The following is an 18,485-nucleotide window of genomic DNA, read 5'->3' on the forward strand; positions in this document are numbered from 1 at the left end:
TTTAGAGATACTGACTCAGACAAAAGCAATTCCAAAAGGACAAGAACCCATCAGAGGTTGGTTGTGATAGTAGATGTGTTTGAACTTTGTCACATCTTCTGAGTTCTGTATTGCTGAGCTTTGTTGAGAATGCGGAAAACAAGGCTTTCTTTCTCTAAGGAAACTTTAAGATGGTGTAAAGCCAGCCCTCATACTGGCAGCCAACCATCTTACATCTACCTACCAGTCGCTTTCAAGTAGCAAATGAGTTTTACTTGTTGAATGAAATTATTTAAGTCAGTGGTCTCTAAAGTGTGGCTCTTGGCTTTTATTGGAAGCTTTAGAAACTGAAATTCTTGGACCCTACCCAGACCTGCTGAGTAAGGCTCTTTGGAGGTCACCTCAGAAATCTGTTTTGACAGGGCCTGCAGATGACTTGCTGGATTCTCAGGTCGAGAATGAAGGGCTTTTGTTTGGTTTGTTTTGGTTTTCTGGGCCACATCCGGAGCTGTTCAGGGCTTATTCCTGGCTGTGGGCTCAGGGGACCATTTGGGGTGCCAGAGCTCGAACCTGGGTCAGCTGCATATAATGCAAGTGCCCTGCCCACTGTCCTATCTCTCCAGTCCAAAGACTTATGGACTTAGATTTATTATCTAGCAGTTATCTTTAGCATGTCACAGATGATGATTTTGGTTGCAGCATGGCAGCAATCCAGTGATGAGTAGTATCAGACCTGTAGGTCCCCGTGACTCTCCTGCCTATATTTAGGACCTCATGAAAAGCTGTATCATCAGTTCAAGGCTGGTGTTTTTTGTTTATTGGGGTTTTTTTGTTTGTTTGTTTGTTTTGTATTTTGCCTAGATTTTCAGGATTATCCTGGTGTGGGATAAAAGGCCAGGTCTTGCCCTTTACTTTCCAAAACGAAAAAAAGGTTGGTATTTTTCAGAAGATGCTTCTTTATCAGCCTGGATTGTCATCTGCCTCATATAGCTTTAGCGTTGCCCTGTGAGGGAAACATGAGAGAAGGCTAAGAGCAAGCGGAGGGAACCTGCCGCTCGGTATGATCAATACAAGGAGACGGCAGAATTGACGAGGGCCACACATGGTCTCTGTATGGGCTTTGCTGAGCCTTCAAGACAGCAGGTTGCTCTTGTTTCTTCATGATTATCACACATACACATTCCACATTTTTGCATGAGTTGGGGGCACACCAGCTAAGCTCAGGGCTTGCTCGTGGCTCTGTGCTCAGAGATCACTCTTGGCAGTGCTCAGGAGACCCTCTGGGGCCAGGGATTCAAAGCAGGGCCAGCTCCCTTCCTTCCTGTCCTGTGTTTTTGACCTTTTCCGCATCCATATTCTGGGCTCAGCGACCCAACTCCACGTTCTGTCCCTTCCTGTTAGGGGTCACAGTTTCTCTTGACCAGTTTGTTGAGGAGGAATGGATTGCTTCCTGCTTCCAGGCAGCCTGCGCTGGGGCACTGAGCTCTTGATTCCTATAGACCTGTGGATCGTTGTGGGCCTTTCCGTCGCTGGCCCATTGCTGCTTTGAAGGCATGATTGGGGATGAGTCCTCCCACTGAATAAAGCACCAGCCTATCTGTACAGTACAGGGAAATTGGCCTTTTTCTTCATGTTTATCTCGAGAGTGGGACTGATGGCAAGCTTTGAGGCTAGTTAAGCATGTCAGTCAAGTACCTGGAGTCACTGAGGCCCTTCCAGTTGTCCAGAAAAGGGGCAGCAGCTCTCCGGCAGAGCTGGCCATGGTGGTTGGGAAGCTAACACCGACTCACAGGTGCTTTGACCTTCAGACCAAAGCCCAGTCATCCCCTTCAATGAATTCTTTTCTTGGGGCCCCTCCCAGCAATTCTCAGCCAACCACGCCGGTGGCTGACTACTTGAGGCTGTGCTGTCAGGAAATTACTTGAGACTCCCCAGTAGTGCTGAGGGCCATCAGCTGTGCTGGGATTCATACTGGGGCTGGCTCCTCGATGAAACATTGAAAACAGGCTCTTGATTGAAAACACTGTGCTGATCTTCTAAAGATACTGAGGGTTTATTTCTTATTGATCTGTCCAGTGACCCTCTGTTTTGTGTGGGGGCAGATTTTGACTTGTCACTGTTCACAGTTGGTCTCTGATCTTCTGAAAGCTGTCAGGCTTGGAAGCGCAGAGTGCATGGGCATACTGGAAAGCCAGAGTACGTGGATTTGGGAGCTGAGAAGGGGACACCGGCAAGCAAGTCAATTCTCAGGTCAGAGACAGGACAGTGCAAGTGCCCACATTCACGTGATGTGGCCAACATGGGGCTTCCTCATGCCTCCTGCTTGGCCCACTGAGTGACGCTGCTGTTTCTGTCCCCGCATCAGCTCGGGGTGAGTCAGGAAGGATTGCCCTAACCTGCCGCCCGTCCCTACTTTAGTGACTTACCGGAGCAGTGGACGGCTGGCCCTGATGCTTGGCCCATCACTGATCCCGAGGGCTGCCTCACGGGCTGAAGTCAGGTCTCAGCTCTCAAGGCTGGGTCTCTCCCTGCTCCAGGCTCTCTGGACATGAAATGTTTCACATGGATGGAGGAGCAGCGACTGAATAAATCAAGAGGGATCAACTTGGGCCACTCTGAGAACCGAATGTTTACTTACCCCCCAAACAGGTGTCTTTTAGACCCTGAGTTACCAAAGCCTCGAGAAGCCTTTCGATCCTGACAGCCAGAAAGAAACCAAGCAGAGGGAAAGTTCTGGCATAAAAGGATGCAGAGGCGGTATATTTTTTTAATTCTACAAAGCAGTACTAAAATGTTAATGTTCCATCTCGCATTTGCTCTTAATATACTCCACCCCCTAGAAGTCAGTGCTTGCTCTTTTAGGATAAACCTTTCTGTGTACCAGGTGTCAGCAGCATACTTTGGGGGGGGGGGTTGTGAGTGACAGGGAATTCATGGGGCAACTTTGCTAACTCCGACACCACATTTAGCAACTTCGAAGTACAAGGAAGCTTCACTCGAAACCAAGAGCCAAATGTGTCTTGCTCTGTTATCTTCCGCACTTAGGGGTGCTTGTCATTCAGATGCTTGACAAAATGCCAGTTCTGAGAAAATCACATGGTTGTTTCCAGCTTGACTTCTAGAAGAAAGAATTGTGAGCTGAGATGTGCTCACGCATGGCCCCTGACAGTTATTTTGGCAACAGCAAGCCCAGAGCTCTGTGGCAGGAAAGGGGAGTTTTCAAACCAGCCTGGAGGAGAGGAAGGAGGAGAGAAGCAACCTTGGAGATATTTACCGTTGCCTCTATTCCCATGGCCTAGATTTGGTAACTGAGGTAGGGACACCTGGGGCTGTTGGTCAGTGTCTGCATGAAGCCCTGGGCCTGCCCACACAAGGCCTTGAGGGAAAAGCTGATGAATGTGCAGTGGGAAAGAAGGCTCCAGAATCCTGCTGGTGAGGCCTCTGGAAGCCTCCCCCTGCTCTTCTCCCAGCGGGCAGCGTTTGTAGGTTCCTCGTGACCGCATCCTTCCAGAGCACAGTTTTTGAAAGTTTTCAGCACCTTTTCCACTTGCCCAGCTAAACTGATTTTTGTTCTCTTCGCTGCTCGCACTTGGTTCACTGGAAGGTTGAAGATGACTCACCCCACTTCTAAAGCACCTTTTCATGATTCTGGGGTTCAGTCCAGTGCCAAATTCCCTATGACCCTTCTTCCCTGGAGATCCTTAGAATAGCCAAACTTGGCGAGTCAGGTGGGTAAGCATCCTGGTCGGCCCTGCGGACAGAGCTTGAAGGGGTCCCCTGACTTCTCGCTCTGTGCCACATGGCCCGAGCACCCACGCGGGGTGGCCCTCACCTCTGGAACCTGAGCATTGAATTGTCTGGCCCACATGCTGGTCTTTGTGTCGCGGGGCGTGATCACAGAGTCCTCTCTGAGCGCTGCTTGGGAGAAGTCTCTTCTCCCCAGCAAAATTTGAAGTTTTGTGTTGTTTTTTATTTGTTTTCTCATCTCCTTCTAATTTAGATCAGTATCTTCTTATCCTTTGTTTACCAGAAATAATGCCTAGATTGTTTGGGGACAGGGAGGACAGGGAGGGACACGAATCAGCAGTTTTGTCTTGGTTCTTTTCCTCAGAGATTAGAGTAATGGTTCTATAGAGGAGCTCTGGCCCCCATTATCTCAGATGGATTTTTATGTTGGAGGTGAGTCTCCATGAAGAGTGAATGTGTGTGTGTGTGTATGTGTGTGTGGTGTGTGTAAATGTGTATAGCATCTCTTTTATTTATTTTGTTTGTCTGGTTTTTTTTTGTTTTTTTTTTTGTTTTTTTTTTTTTGCTTTTTGGGTCACACCTGGCGATGCACAGGGGTTACTCCTGGCTCTGCACTCAGGAATTACCCCTGGCGGTGCTCAGGGGACCATATGGGATGCTGGGATTCGAACCTGGGTTGGCCGCGTGCAAGGCAAACGCCCTACCCGCTGTGCTATCACTCCAGCCCCTGTTTGTCTGTTTTTGTTTTGGGGGCCACACCCAGTTGTTCTCAGAGCTTACTCTTGGATATGAGCTTAGGAATCACTCCTGGCAGGGCTCAAGGGACTTTATGAGGTGCCAGGAATCGAATCTGGGTTGGCAACGTGCAAGCAAGTGCCCAACTCTACTGTGCTATCTTTTTTTTGGGGGAGGGGCCACACCTGGTGATGCACAGGGGTTACTTCTGGCTCTGCACTCAGGAATTACTCCTGGCCATGTTCAGGGGACCATATGGGATGCTGGAATCAAACCAGGGTTGGCCACGTGCAAGGCAAATGCCCTACCTGCTGTGCTATCGCTCCAGCCCCTGTGCTATCTCTCCAGCCCTGTATCTTTCCTATTTCCTACATGGGGGTCTTCATTTTAAGCATGAATTTTTAGAGATCGGTCATTAACCTTCAAGGACAGCCATAGGCGATAGAGACATGGATGAATCAATCCTATTTTTATTTCATTTTTCTTTTTTAAAGAAAAAACAGAAATAGGCAAAGTGTAATTTCCTTGGCCCAATTTCCTGATGGTATTTGTTTTGGAATGCCTTCTCACTTAGTGGTCTCCTAGACATTTGGTGACTGGAGACCATGGCTTACAGAAATTAGAACTGTGCCTCACTGGTACATTTTAGCACCAGTAGCACATGGAAATGCTGGTTTATTGATCATTGCTGGAATGTGTTAGGGAACCTTCGCCTTCTTACTGCCTCTGAAATGGCAGTGAAATATTTTCCAATTTCATTTTTATACTTACTCAGGATTCTTCCCTTTCCCGCTCCCCTTCCCCCTGTGCCAAGGATGGAACCCAGCACCTCCCAAGTACAAGGCAAGCAAGTGCTCTGCCGCTAGCTAGGCCACTCCCTGCCTAAGATTCTTTTTTTTTTTTTCTGCTTTTTGGGTCACACCCAGCGATGCACAGGAGTTATTCCTGGCTCTGCACTCAGGAATTACTCCTGGCAGTGCGAGGGGGACCATATGGGGAATTACTCCGGGTGGTGCTAGGGGGGACTCTATGGGATGCTGGGAATTAAACCTGGGTTGGCAGTGTGCAAACCCACTGTACTATTGTCCAGCCCCTCCCTGCCTAAGATTCTTAACAATATAGAAATTAGTTTTGTTTCTGCTTTGTTATTTGTTTATTATTATTGGGGAAGGCACACCTGCAGTGCTCAGGGATTACTCTGGGCGGTGCTCAGGGGACCCTAGGCAAGGACCCCTCAGCTGCGTGCAAGGCAAAGTGCCTTAATTACTATAACTATACTATCTCTCTAGCCCCATGTCCTTGCTTTATTTTAAAATAATGCTTTTACGGAAATTGCTGTTAAAGTCAAAACTGATATTTGGTAAGTACTAAAATGTAGTGCTTCTACCTAGAGAGGAAGCACCATCATCTCTTCTTTGGTCTGTGGCCTAAGGAACAGAGCGAAATTGTCCTTAATGGTGGTCTGTGGCACTTTGTCTTGACAGGATCGCCCCAGGACGTTTGACATGCACTCGCTGGAGAGCTCACTCATCGACATTATGAGGGCGGAGAATGACTCCATTAAAGGTACTTTGGAAATCTCCCAACTTGATGTTAGTAGAGGACCAAAATGTGGTATTAGCTCTGTAAACTGATGAGCACATTGCATCACTTTTATTAGCTTCCTTGCGGTTCTTTCCAACGGTTTTTCTAGGAAGTTTAAGGCACCTATCATGTCCCCCAGGTCCCGTGGGTTGCTCTTGGGAGGAAGAGGTCCTTGTCATTGCCCTGTCTGTGGGCTGTTTTTATCAAGGTCTTGGTGGATTATTTTCTCCACACCCAGTGGCAGCAGTGAGCTGCAGAAGCACGTTAGCCCCTCCGCAGAGACTGGAGCCCGTTTCCTTGACAATACCCCAGACTCCTAAGCTTGAGCCACAGATGAGTGTAAATCCTGACCTTCTTAGAGGCTGTCTAGTGCTCCAGTATTCCTGGGCCCCTCAAATATACCCTTCACCCAAATGTAAAAATCTTTTACTATAGGAGCTGGAGAGAGAGTTCAGTTGTAGGGTGCTTGCCTTGCATGTGGCTGACCCGGGTTCAATTCCAGGCACCACGTATGGTTCCCTCCACGCCCTGCCAGGAGTGATCCTTGAGCAGTAAGTCCTGAATAATACTGGTTGTGGCCTCCAAACGTGGTCTCCCCAACCCCTGCCCCTAGAAATGGGGGTTTATTGCTTTGAAACAACAGATTCAAACCACACTTAATGCATGGACATCTGATTTCAGCCTTCAGGGGGTGAGGTAGATGGAGGGAAAGCCAGATTCAGGACATGGTATTATTCTATTCATTGCATCAGAGAGAGAACTCTGAAAATGCATGCACCTTTTTTTCTTGCCTGGTTTTCAAGGGAAGAAAAAAGGATGGGCCTAAGCCAGGAAGTGGAAGTTGAGGGAGACAGCTGAGTAGAGGCCCAGCACCTGCTGGGAAGTGCCTGGGTGTCAGACAGCTTCGGCCAGTCCACCACTTCATGTTAGTGCTTGAGTACTTTCAGTTGGGGAGAAGAAAACGTTCTCGTATGCAATTTGCTTCATTTCACTAGAAAGCCAAATGAGACCGCCAAATTTGTGTGTGCACAAAAGCAATCTGTAGATTGTCAAAACACTATAGTATTCTTCAGATATTAATTAGCTACGTGGTGAGTCAGAACATCATATTTTTATTCAGAATATTGTAAAATTGGAGTCTCTTCTGCTTTACATTGTTCTAGAATATACCTTAGCTTCCTTTCGTTAGTTTGGTTTTGGGGTACTACACCCAGCAGTGCTCAGGGCTTACTCCTGGCTTTATGCTCAGGGGACTACTCCTGGCAGGGCTGGGAGGTCCCCTATGGGGTGCTGGGGATTGAACCTGGGTCAGCCATGTGCAAAACAAGTGCCTTGCCAGCTGTACTATCTCTTGGGCCCATGCCTTCCATTTTTAAAGGGGGGCAAGATACTGCCTCAGGCACCCCAAGCCCCCCACTCAGTTCAGAAGACGTCATTTGAATGGAAGCAATAGTGGTTGCATTTAGGAAAGCATGGTTATTCGAGGGCCAGGGCCCAGAGAAATAGTATAGTATGGCCATCCCCAGTTCAATCTGTGGTACTACATAGAGTCCCCTGAGCCCTGCCAGGAGATCCCTGGGCACAGCGCCAGCAGTCAACCCTGAGACCACTGGGTGTGGTCCAAATACCACTCTTGGGCCCCCCAAAATGGGCTAACCTGTTGTGTATCCTCCTGGTAGCCAGGAAGGCCCCTGCCTTGGTAGTCAGTGTGTGCATCCCAAAGATTTGATGGCTTCACTTGCTTGCCACATTCACTTGGTGAGAATTTGTTTTCAGAGTATCTTCCCCCAAAGCTCTGAATTTCATTCCTGATGCTGGAAGGGGCGTCCTTGCTTTTTAAAAACACTTGCCATCTTTCCCCTCATTTCTTTTTTGCTTTATCTGCACATGAAGTGGGGGGCTGCTCCCACATTTTTGGTAGAAGTAGATGTGTTGGATGTATTTGCATGCCTGCAAAGAGCCCATCTGCGCCTCTTTCCTTTGTTGCTAAGCAAAGGAATTTATAATCGGCTCTAGAAGAAAATCACGAAGCTCAGTTGAAAACCTAGTCCAGAAAGCCGGTTTCCGGAATCTGATCAAAGGTCTTGTATGTCAGTATTGGGAGATGATTTCTTTATTTCTTGATTTTTGCAGTAGGGGGGCAGTAAGTCTGTCCGTATGGCTTATAAAGAAATGCAGCACATGCTCACCAGGGAACCTTGTGTTGAGCTCCACTGGCCCAAGTGTTCCCATGGCAGCCCCGGAGTTCTGGATTTTGAAAGGCAGGTGTTGGAGACAGGTACAGATGTTGGAGAGAGCACTCAGCTCTGAGAGCCACCTGGAGCCATCTGAAAGAGGAGGACATTTCCCTGGCTTTCGATTATGAACTGAACTGAGTTTGAGAGTCAAGAGAACTGAAAGAAAAAGAAAAAAAAGAGGCACTCCTACTCAGACAAGCCCGTCCTTGAATTGAAATATTTCAGGGGACTGGAAAAAGGGAAGGGTGGGGAGGGCATTTGCCTTGTGAGTGGCCTGCCTGGGTTTAACCCCTGCCACTCCACATGGCCTCCAGAGCCTGCCTGGAGTGAGTCCCCTGAGCGCAGAGCCAGGAGCAGAGCTGGTGTGGCTCCTCACTTCCTACCCCCAGTTGTTTATTTTATTTTATTTTATTTGCTTTTGGGGTCATACCCAGCGATGCTCAGGGGTTACTCCTGACTCTGTGCTCAGGAATTACTCCTGGCAGTGCTGGGGTGCTGGGGATTGAACTCCGGTCAGCCGCATGCAAGGCAAACGCCCTATCCACTATACTATGGCTCAGCCCCCCAATTGTTTGTTTTAAGTACTGGTTGGGGGAACATTTCTCGGTCCCCTACCAGACCCCTGATCCCAGCACCACATAGCATCCCTCAAGCTGCACCACGAGGGTTCCCTGAGCAGAGCCAGTGTGGCCCCAAACAAAATGAAAATAGAGTCCAGTGCCTCCTGCCTCAGCCATCTCAGGCCCTAGGACCCAGTGGTCTTGGAAGAATCAGGGCTTCCTTGACCAGGAGGCAGTGGCTGGGCTACATCCCTGCCGGCCTGGGCTGCTTTCCTGCTGCTTTGTTTGGGTCATGCCGAACTCTTCAAGCTGCAGAGCAGAGGGGAGACTGAGATACCCTAGCCTCAGCCGGGCTTACATGCAGAGGCCTCCTGGCTGGTGGAGGAAAGACTGGGACAAAGCTTTGCAATTAAATTCAGAACCCCCACCCCCCGCTGGGTGTCTGATGGGGCTTGTTCAGTGATGAGGGGCGCCTTCTGTCTTCCCTCTTCCTTTGCCTGTCCTGGCCTAGTCTTCCCTTTTCCTTTGCCCATCCTGGCCTGCGGAACACCCCAAAGTAGCCCTTTCCTTTTTCTGGGCTTTATTTGGGGCTTGGATGGGGCTTGTGTGGAGGTGACTTCCTTTGTGAGGAAGAAGAGGCCCCCAGATGGGATCGGGAGTTTTCTCTGGGTCCCCAGCACAAACCACGGTGTGGCTTTAAATGGCATGACTGTACTTATCTCGGGCTTGGGGGTGCTATTGTTTGCGTTCCTCCCAGCTCCCTCCTTCCGCCTTGCTTTATTTATTTATTTATTTTTGGAAGCGGAGTAGGGGACAGGGAAATGTTTCAAAGACCCAGATGTGACTGGTGTGAACCCTGATGTTCTGGAGCTGTGGATTGAAGACTCTGGCATCTCGGAGCTGCACCCCACTCCCTCCCTATGTGGGGCTCCCTGGCCCAGGGCCAGACCCTTCTCTGGTCAATGTATTGATATGGCCTGGCAAATGGAGATGGGACCTTAATCTTCCTCTTGCCATGCCCCCCCTCACTTCAACCTCACCTTGTGTTTTTATTTGTGCTGGAAAAATCCGCCAAGGCATTTGTTACGAAGAGGGGACTTCTCTTAGGCCATGGCTGGTAGCAGGCCTCCTGTTAAGTCTGAACCTGCACGGGGAATCTTCTTCCAAACTCTGACAAACTGGAGGAGCTAAGGACTTGGCTAGAACTTGGATTAAGCGGGTGGAGTGGAGAGAACTGGAGGGTGGGGTCACTCCCTTCCGAGGACACCCAAAGGTAGGGGCTGTGCTGTTCTGCAGATCCTTTGCCTGCATTAGCATTTCCTCTGACCACAGTTTTTAGTGTTCATGTGTTGCTGTTGTCGGGTACCCTTTGGCGGCAGGGTTTGCTAAAGGAAGAAGAAATTCTATATGACAGTTATTTTATGGATTTCTCTCCTATGCTGGGCATCAAACCTGGGCCTGTATCTGTGGGGTGTGTTTTCCACCCCCGAGCTACTCCCGGGTCCTTCTGCCTGATGCTGCGAACAGTAGTCAGGTGCCTCTGAAAGGTTGCATGTTTTCACTTAAAGTGAAGTAATGAATACAGGTTGGGTGCTGGATAGAGCACAGAGATAGAGACTTTGGTTGACATGTGTGAGACCTCAGGTTTGATTCCTGATACTGCAAAAACAAAACAAAAAAAATCAAATGAAAAATAAAAAGATCTCGGGGCCGGAGCGATAGCACAGCGGGTAGGGCGTTTGCCTTGCACGCGGACGACCTGGGTTCAATCCCCGGCATCCCATATGGTCCCCCAAGCACTGCCAGGAGTAATTCCTGAGTGCAAAGCCAGGAGTAACCCCTGAGCATCGCTGGGTGTGACCCTAAAAGCAAAAAAAAAAAAAATAAAGAAAAATAAAAAGATCTCAAATGAATCATGGCCTCGTGGACACCCATTGGTGGGCACTCTTGGTGCCAGCGCACAGGTGTAAAAAGGTTGAAAACCACTGGCCTTACTCCAGTCGGCTTGTGATGTCTCTCCCAGCCCCACATGGTCAAAGGTTGGATACTGTGGCTTTGTGAGTGTCCGCTATTCTTCTGGGTTTTTCCTTTTCCTTTCATATGATCACCCTCTATGGAGAGGTCGTGCTGTGTGCTAATATCTGCATGATGAAAGCTCCTTTGATGGTGGGTTAATACAATCAGGAGCTTCCTGGGAAGCGCTTCCGGCACGCCTTGGTCCCGTGATGTCATCCTGGAATGTTTTCCGCTGGCTCTGCAGAGGAGGTGCCCCCACCTGGTTCTTGGCTATCGTGGAAACTTCTAAGACTCTCTTGGCATTTAGTCGGGCTGAAGGACAGTGGGAATAAGGTACAGGGTGCCAGAACATGATTTCTTTTTCTTTCTTTCTTTCTTTCTTTCTTTTTTTTTTTTTTAGGGGATTGTGGTTTGGGGCCATACCTGGGAGCTCTGGTGGCTACTCCTAGATTAGTACTCGGGGATCAAGCCAGGGTCGACCACATGTATAGTGAGCACCTTAACCCCTGTGTTCCCCCTCCCAATATACTAGAGAGGGCTGCTTGACCTGCATACAGCTGGCCCGGGTTCAGTCCCCGGCACTGCATAGGATCCCTCTGAGCACTGCCAGGTGTCATTCCCAAGCCATTAAGAAGCCCTAAGCACCACTGGGTGTGACCCAACCCCAATCCCTCCAAAAAAATAAAACAGAAACAAACCACAAAATTCCACCATCTCTCTGGTGTGCTAGACTTCCGTGACAAAGTAGATGTCTTACAGGCCAGGGACTGAGCAGCGTCCGAAGGTCCCATGAGTTTGGGTGTGGCAGTGTGTAATATTGAGTGACCAGAGACTCAGACTACCCCTGAGGTCGAAGAGAGGCGGTTGAGAGAGGTTTCTCTTTTATTTTATTTTATTTTATTTTTTTTTGGCTTTTTGGGTCACACCTGGCGATGCACAGGGGTTACTCCTGGCTCTGCACTCAGGAATTACCCCTGGCTGTGCTCAGGGGACCATATGGGATGCTGGGATTTGAACCCGGGTCGGCCGCGTGCAAGGCAAACGCCCTACCCGCTGTGCTATCTCTCCAGCCCCGAGGTTTCTCTTTTAGAGTGCCTTTTTTTTTTCTTTTGAGAGACGGGAAATATTAAGGTTAGGAAGCAGTGCTTTCAACTTGTTCTTGTGATTATGTTTCTGCACTCAGTTCCTGGTTTCTAATGTCATAGCGGTGGGCTGGTGAGGCCAGTAGGACAGACTGTGCCAGTTAGTTGACAGATGTGTTCTTTATAGGCACATGATTATCTTCCCAAAGCATGTGTCAGTTGATATCACTCAGAGACACTTAAAGGGGCCGTGACACAAGGCAGTGGGTAAGGCCCTGCGTGCAGTGGGCCTTGATTTGAAACCCAGTACCACAGAGCATTGCCAGGGTATTTCTGAGTGTGTTGCAACCTCACCCTCAGCCTCCAAAAGACACTTAGAGGTGTCACCAAATACTTTTCCTAATGTTTTATGGGGTTTTTCAATTGTCATAGTGTGGAGGTGGAGGGCTTCAGTAGTTTTTGGGATCCAGCACCTCTCTGAGAGAGTTCTATAGCCTCTGAAAGAATCCCATCCAAGCAGGTCTGAATTAGGGCCAGGCAGGCCACTCGGCAGGGAAGCTGCACACAGCTGATGCAGGCTAGAGCCCGGGCACCCCCTAAGGTTTCCGAGCCCCACTTGGAGTGATCCCTGAATGCAGAGTGCCAAGAGTAAATTCCGAGCACTGCTGGATATTGCCCCCCTCACAAAAAAAAAAAAAAAAAGATACATATGTCTAAATAATTGTTAAACAGTCTGAAGCCTCAGTCTAGAGAGCTGTTCTGTTTGGCCTTAACCCACCATCGTGAGAATGTTCCTCATTGCCAAACGAGAATCCCGCATCAGAGTAACTTAATGGAGGACAGTGGGCGAGGAAGAGGACCCAAAGGAGTGAGGGCCTGCAATCCCACCCTGGCTCTGTGCCCAGGAATCACTCCTGGGCTTGGGGGGGCCATATAGGGTGCTGGGGATCGAACCGGGGCTGGCCTTATGCAAAGCAAGTGCTCTGCCTGCTGGGCTATCCCTCTCACCACAGCTCCTTTATTTCCTTTTCCATCACTGGACGTTCGAGCTCGTTCTGTCTTGGCTGTTGTACACAGTGATGCAGTGAGCCTAGGTGCACGTGCCGTTTGGAGTTCAGGTCTTCATTATCTTTGGCTGACTACCCTGCGTGGAATGGCTGGGCAAATGGCAGTTCTATTTTGAATTGTTTGTGGAATCTGCATCCTGTTTTCCTCGGTGGCTGCGCCAAGAGAGAAGAAGTTCTTTCTCCACATCCCCGCCACCTTGTGCTGGGGCTTATTTCTTGGATAGTGAACCCTCGTGAGGCGCCTCATTGTCAACGGACTTGCAGTTCTCTGGCCATTAGTGAGAGTGAACATCTTGGCCTGTTCTTGTTGGGTCACCCATGTGTCTTCCTGGGGAAAACACCAACTTCTGCCCATTTTGAAAGATGGTTTGGAGTTGGCTTTTCTTTTTCGGCTGAGGATACGTGTTCCTGATGGTGTTTAAAGTAGCGCCCACCGACCCCTCCCCCGGGTGCTCGATTGCCAGATATTTTCAACAGGCTCTAACCCTCAGCAGGCTTATCCTCTCTTGTTGGTGCTGGTTTTCTTCGCTCTGCTGAACCTCCCCCCGCCCCCAATTTTCACAACTTGGTCCCTTACCTCTGCCACCAGTTCTTTGCTTCTTGGAATGGGGTTCAAAAGGACAGTGGCTGTTCAGGGGCTGCCCAGCACCAAGCCCAGGGGACCATGGGATGAGAGCATGCCCTCCAGATATGTCCCTGTTAAGAGAGGAGCCAGCCCTGGGTGGGAGTATCTGACATTTCAGCTTCATCGTGGCTAGGGCCCCTGGGGGAGGTTGAAGGACACTCCAGACCCCACTCCTGGACATCTGAAGCGCATGTGAGCAGGCTGGCTCTTGGGGAAGAGGCACTTTCCCCTGCTCTCTGGCTCTGCTCACCCTCCTGGCATGAGTGCCACACCCTCTTTTCCAGCACAGAAAGTGACACTCCGGGCTGGGCCAGGCCAAGGGGAGAGAGCTCACGGGGGGCTGGGGGTGCAGACTCTTCATGGCCCCCCCAGCACCACATGCCCAAGAAGCACCTGGCGGCAGGGCCCAAGCAACCTAACACCCTCAGGCCCCGCAGGGAATTGCCCACCAGGAGTCACTATTCCCCACCCCTAAAATGAAGTGACATTCACTGCCAGGGGTGACCCCTGAGCACCCCAGGTGTGGTCCCCTCCCTTAAGGGCTACTGTTTTCCGTGCCTGGGGCCACACGTGGGAGTTGAAGCCAAGCCTGTTGGCCTTGTGCCCCAGAACCTCCCGATACCTGGCAGTGCCTTGGACAGCCTTCTGTGATTTCGCCTTGAAGGTGGACAACTCCAAGTCTCAAGTGTCTTCTGTGTATCCAGTTTTGGGGAGAAATCAGCACTGGGGTTCCTCAATCCTGAACAAGAGGTGAAATCAGATCCACGATGAAATCCCAGAACACACTTCATGGAGGTTCAGTGAAGCCCTCTGAATCTAGAGGAGATGATGGCAGTTTGAGGGCAGCCAGCCGCTAGAATTGGCGACTTTGCTGATTGGTTGGGGGAAGGGCAGCCAGGGTTTAGTCTTTGACTGGGTGGTTTGGGCTTTGTGGGTCTCGGATATTACAACCAGCACCTCACATGTGTGAGATGTGAGCACTCTTCAGTGAGCTGCATCCTGGGCCCTGTGGCCTTTTTTTTGGGTTTTATCTTTGTTTTGTTGTTGCTCTGTTTTGTGTTGGGGTTTGGGCCCCCTGCCCCAAGCCAGTGGTGCTTGGGGGACCATGCAATGCTGGGGGCTGATCTTGGGTCAGACACGTGCACAGCACACGCCGTAGGCCCTGTCGTCTCTCTCTGGCCTCGGTGGCCAGTTTTCAGAGGGCCTCTGCATTCTCGCCAGTTTCCCGCTGTTCACAACAACTGAGCTTGCTCAGGACTTCACCTTGGTCTTCATTTTTGGGGCTCACGTCAGCTTCTCCAAATTCTCTTGACCTAGGGGTGAGTTTTACAAATGAACCCTTGAGTTGTTTGGCTCTTGGTTTAGGGCCCACATGCAGTGGTACTTGGGGGCTGCTCCTGGCTCAGTCTTGGGGCTGAGGTGTTGGGGTTGGAACCCATCCTGAGCTGGTTGTGTGCTCTGTGCTCCCCCAACCCCAACTAATTCTTTATGTTCACTCTCTGGACCTTTGAAAATGTGTCTCTTGAGCCAGAGACATAGTAGAGTGGGTAGGGCACTTGCCTTGTACATGACTGACCTGGGTTTGGTCTCCGTATCCAGGTGGCTCCCCAAGCCCCTCCAGGAGTGATTGATCCCTCAGCACTGAGCCGGGACTAAGCCCTGGGACACGGCATTTTCCTGGATTTCTTAAACTGTGTCTGGTACTCTGTGGTATATTTTCCCACTTTTGATATTATCTTTTAAAAAAGAATACAAAAACAACACTTCGATTGGTTTTGTTGGACTGAAAACTCTGCCTAGTTTTTGAAAGATTAAAAAAAAAAAATCGCCCTTATTCACTGGCATCATAACATCCTCTTAAGGCAAGTTATCTTGTTGGTCTATCTAAATGTAGCATCAGAGTCAGAAGGCCCCTGGCCGGGATAAAAATAGCCTTCCTGCTTGCTGGCCTGTTGTTAGATTTACTGGCAGTAGGAAATCTTTTGAATTCCTTAATTGGGTCAGTGCTTTGCTGGTTTCTCTCTAGACATTTCCCTCAGCTTGAGACTCCTAGAGGCTTTTTAGCGTGCACAGCTCTGCACCTGCCTTGAAGTGCCCGTCCTTTCCTGCAACCTCCCACCATCTGCGCAACAGGCCGTGGAGGGTGCTCCTCTTCCAGCTAAGCACTCGTTTCTCTGGCCTCTCACAATCTGGTTCTCTGAGCTCAGAGCTCAATCTGGGGGGCAGGCTGGCGGGGGGAGGACTAGGGGGATGTGATCCAGGAGCACTTTCTCTGCAATAGGAAGCTCGCTCCTGGTTTTAGCAAAAGGAAACACTTGAAGTAGAAATTTTCCAAGTTTTCATGTCCTAAAATGCCCTGGCCGCTTTGCTGATGGGGTTGTTCTAAAACGAAAGGAGGGAGCTTTGTTTCTCTTCTTGTCCTCACAAGATGATCTCCCCATTTGTAACCAAGACAGTTGCAAACTCTTGTTTCTGTGAAGCAGAAAAATCCCCAGATGGCCACTCTCTTCTCTTGGGTTGCAGTTTGGGTCTTATTTGGCTACAAGCAGCTCTTCCTCTTTTGTCAGCTCTCTCACAGTGGAAAATGGTTGACTATTACCAGCTTAGGGAGGGGCAAAGATATCAACTCGGGGCAGGAGGGATAGTACAGGGGTTAATGCACCTGCTTTGCATGTGGCTGAGCCCGGTTTGATCCCTGGCACCCCATTGGACCCACTGAGCACTGACAGGAGTGATCCCTGAGCACAGAGCTATGAGTAAGTCCTGAACACTGCAGGGGTGGCCCCCAAATAAAAACAAACAAAAAAATTTTAAAAGAAAGGAATTAATGTGAATTGAACACCTTGTCTCTGTACTGGGAGGCTTTTCTGGAATTGTGGAGAAGCTCTCACAGGGCTTTCTCGAGCTGTGAAGGACACTTGGGTCAGTAGTGGCTCAGGGATGCTGGCTCTTTCATCCATCTCTTCCAGGCAGACCTGGCCGTGGGCTGGGCTGTAGCCATCCACCCCTCACTCACTGAGGCGCTCTCTCTGCTCCCAGCACTGGGCTGGGAAGGTAGACCCTCTCACTCCCCCCGCCCCAGTGTGCCCTCCAAGAACATGTTTAGAAGGATCCAGAAGCAGGCTGTTTAAATAGTCCAGTACATGTAATCGGTGTTGGCTGGAGTTTCGGGGTTATTGGAAGCAGAGAGCAAGGTGCTTGGGGCAAGGAGGCCTGCAAAAGGCTTGCCCGGGTAGGAGGGTGAGTGGGCAGAGGCGGGGCTTTCTGGACAGAGGGCGGACCTCACAGCTCGTGGCCCAAATGCTGAATGCTTGGAATGAAGGGCAGTGTGTGGACTGAGAACCCAGAGAGAGGGAAAAAACAAGGGCATGAATTCAAGTATTTTGTAAGCCACTGAAGGCGAGATCCCAGCGAGCAAGCGGGCTGTTTAGCCTGAACTCTGTGTATGTGTTTCATTTCACGGGCCCTTTCGGGGCGGGCGAGAGGATGGCCGCACTCGGGTTGAGTCAGCCTGGCTAGTTCCTCCTTTGTGATCTGCGTGGAAATGCCTTTCCCGGGAGCAGGTTGTTCCTGCGGCGCTCAGGGCTGGGGTGCAGTGACTGCTTTGGGGCTTAGGGACTTTCTGCAGGCCCGCAGGGCAGACGGGTGAAAGTAACAATCTTCTGGTCGTCAGAGGGTCGCACACACTGAACATGTTTCTGTTTGCTCCCGTGGCTCTGTGTTCAGTCATAAAAGTATGAAATTGGTATTGAAATCCTGAATGGCTGACACGGAGCTGGAGCCTGGCCACGGAGGGCCTCGGTCTCCACAGCGCCACCTTGCTGCCATGAGTGGGCGGTGTGGGTGAAAGCAGCAGGTCAGGACTAGCGGGGTGGAGCCTGGCCTGAAGCCCACCAGCCCTGGCACACACAGGAGCTTTGACTGACTCAGACCCTGGTGTGGAGATTGGAGGAGCCCTCAAAGAGGTCAGCAGTGGCAGTGACAAATGCCTGTGGATGTGCCCACGGGTGATGTGTCTGCCTCTTCGATTCACCTTAGCAATGGACCAAGCCCATTCGCTGTGGGAATTGTCCTGGTGTTCACTGGCAGTGTCCTGAGAGGTAGTACAGAGGTTAACGTGCCCTGCATGCTGCCCACCCAGGTTTGATCCCTGGCACCACATAGAGTTCCCTAAGCCCTGAGCACTGCCAGGTGTGACCCCCAAACAAACAACAAAAGAGTTGTGACAGTGTGATACGGTCAAAGTTGATTTTTAAATTTTATTTGTTTATTCTAATTTATTCGGGCTGGAGCAATAGCACAGCGGTAGGGCGTTTGCCTTGCACACAGCCGACCCGGGTTTGATTACTCCGCCCCTCTCAGAGAGCCCGGAAAGCTACAGAGAGTATCTCACCCACACGGCAGAGCCTGCCAAGCTACCCGTGGCGTATCCAATATGCCAAACACAGTAACAAATCTCACAATGGAGATGCTACTGGTGCCCGCTTGAACAAATCGATGAACAACAGGATGACAGTGACAGCGACAGTGATTTGTTTATTCACATCCTACAGTGCTTAGGGGCTACTGTGCTCAGAAGTGGCCTCTGATGATACTTTGGGACCTTGTGATGCCAGGGAACGAACCAGGGTTGCCTCATGCCAGCAAGCACCTCACCTTCGCTCCTGTGTCTCCCCATCCCAGGAGAGGGCAGCTGTGGCTCAGAGCAGCCTTGCGGGACTCTCTTTCCCCAAGATCACTCCTCGAGTGACACCAACTCCCCAGCGTTGCTGGTGTCCTGACTCTGAAAGAGAGAAGGTCAGAGCATGGGATCAAATCGCCCAACAGGCACTGGAGCTTTTTTTAGTGTTTGT

The 18,485-nt window shown here is 50.2% G+C and overlaps 1 protein-coding gene across 4 annotated transcripts in view; it reads left to right on the top strand.

The window, feature by feature from the left end:
- CPEB4 (cytoplasmic polyadenylation element binding protein 4) overlaps window positions 1-18,485 on the top strand; it is a 59,187-nt gene that overhangs the window by 12,459 nt on the left and 28,243 nt on the right. For all 4 annotated transcript variants that reach the window (XM_004611485.2, XM_012933438.2, XM_012933436.2 and 1 more), the window contains exon 2: window positions 5,946-6,027. In XM_004611485.2, coding sequence (XP_004611542.1) covers window positions 5,946-6,027 — 82 coding nt within the window. The remainder of the gene's footprint in view (window positions 1-5,945; window positions 6,028-18,485) is intronic.

The sequence above is a fragment of the Sorex araneus genome, chromosome 2, assembly GCF_027595985.1.
Source record: "Sorex araneus isolate mSorAra2 chromosome 2, mSorAra2.pri, whole genome shotgun sequence".
In the NCBI taxonomy this organism is placed as follows: Eukaryota; Metazoa; Chordata; class Mammalia; order Eulipotyphla; family Soricidae; genus Sorex; species Sorex araneus.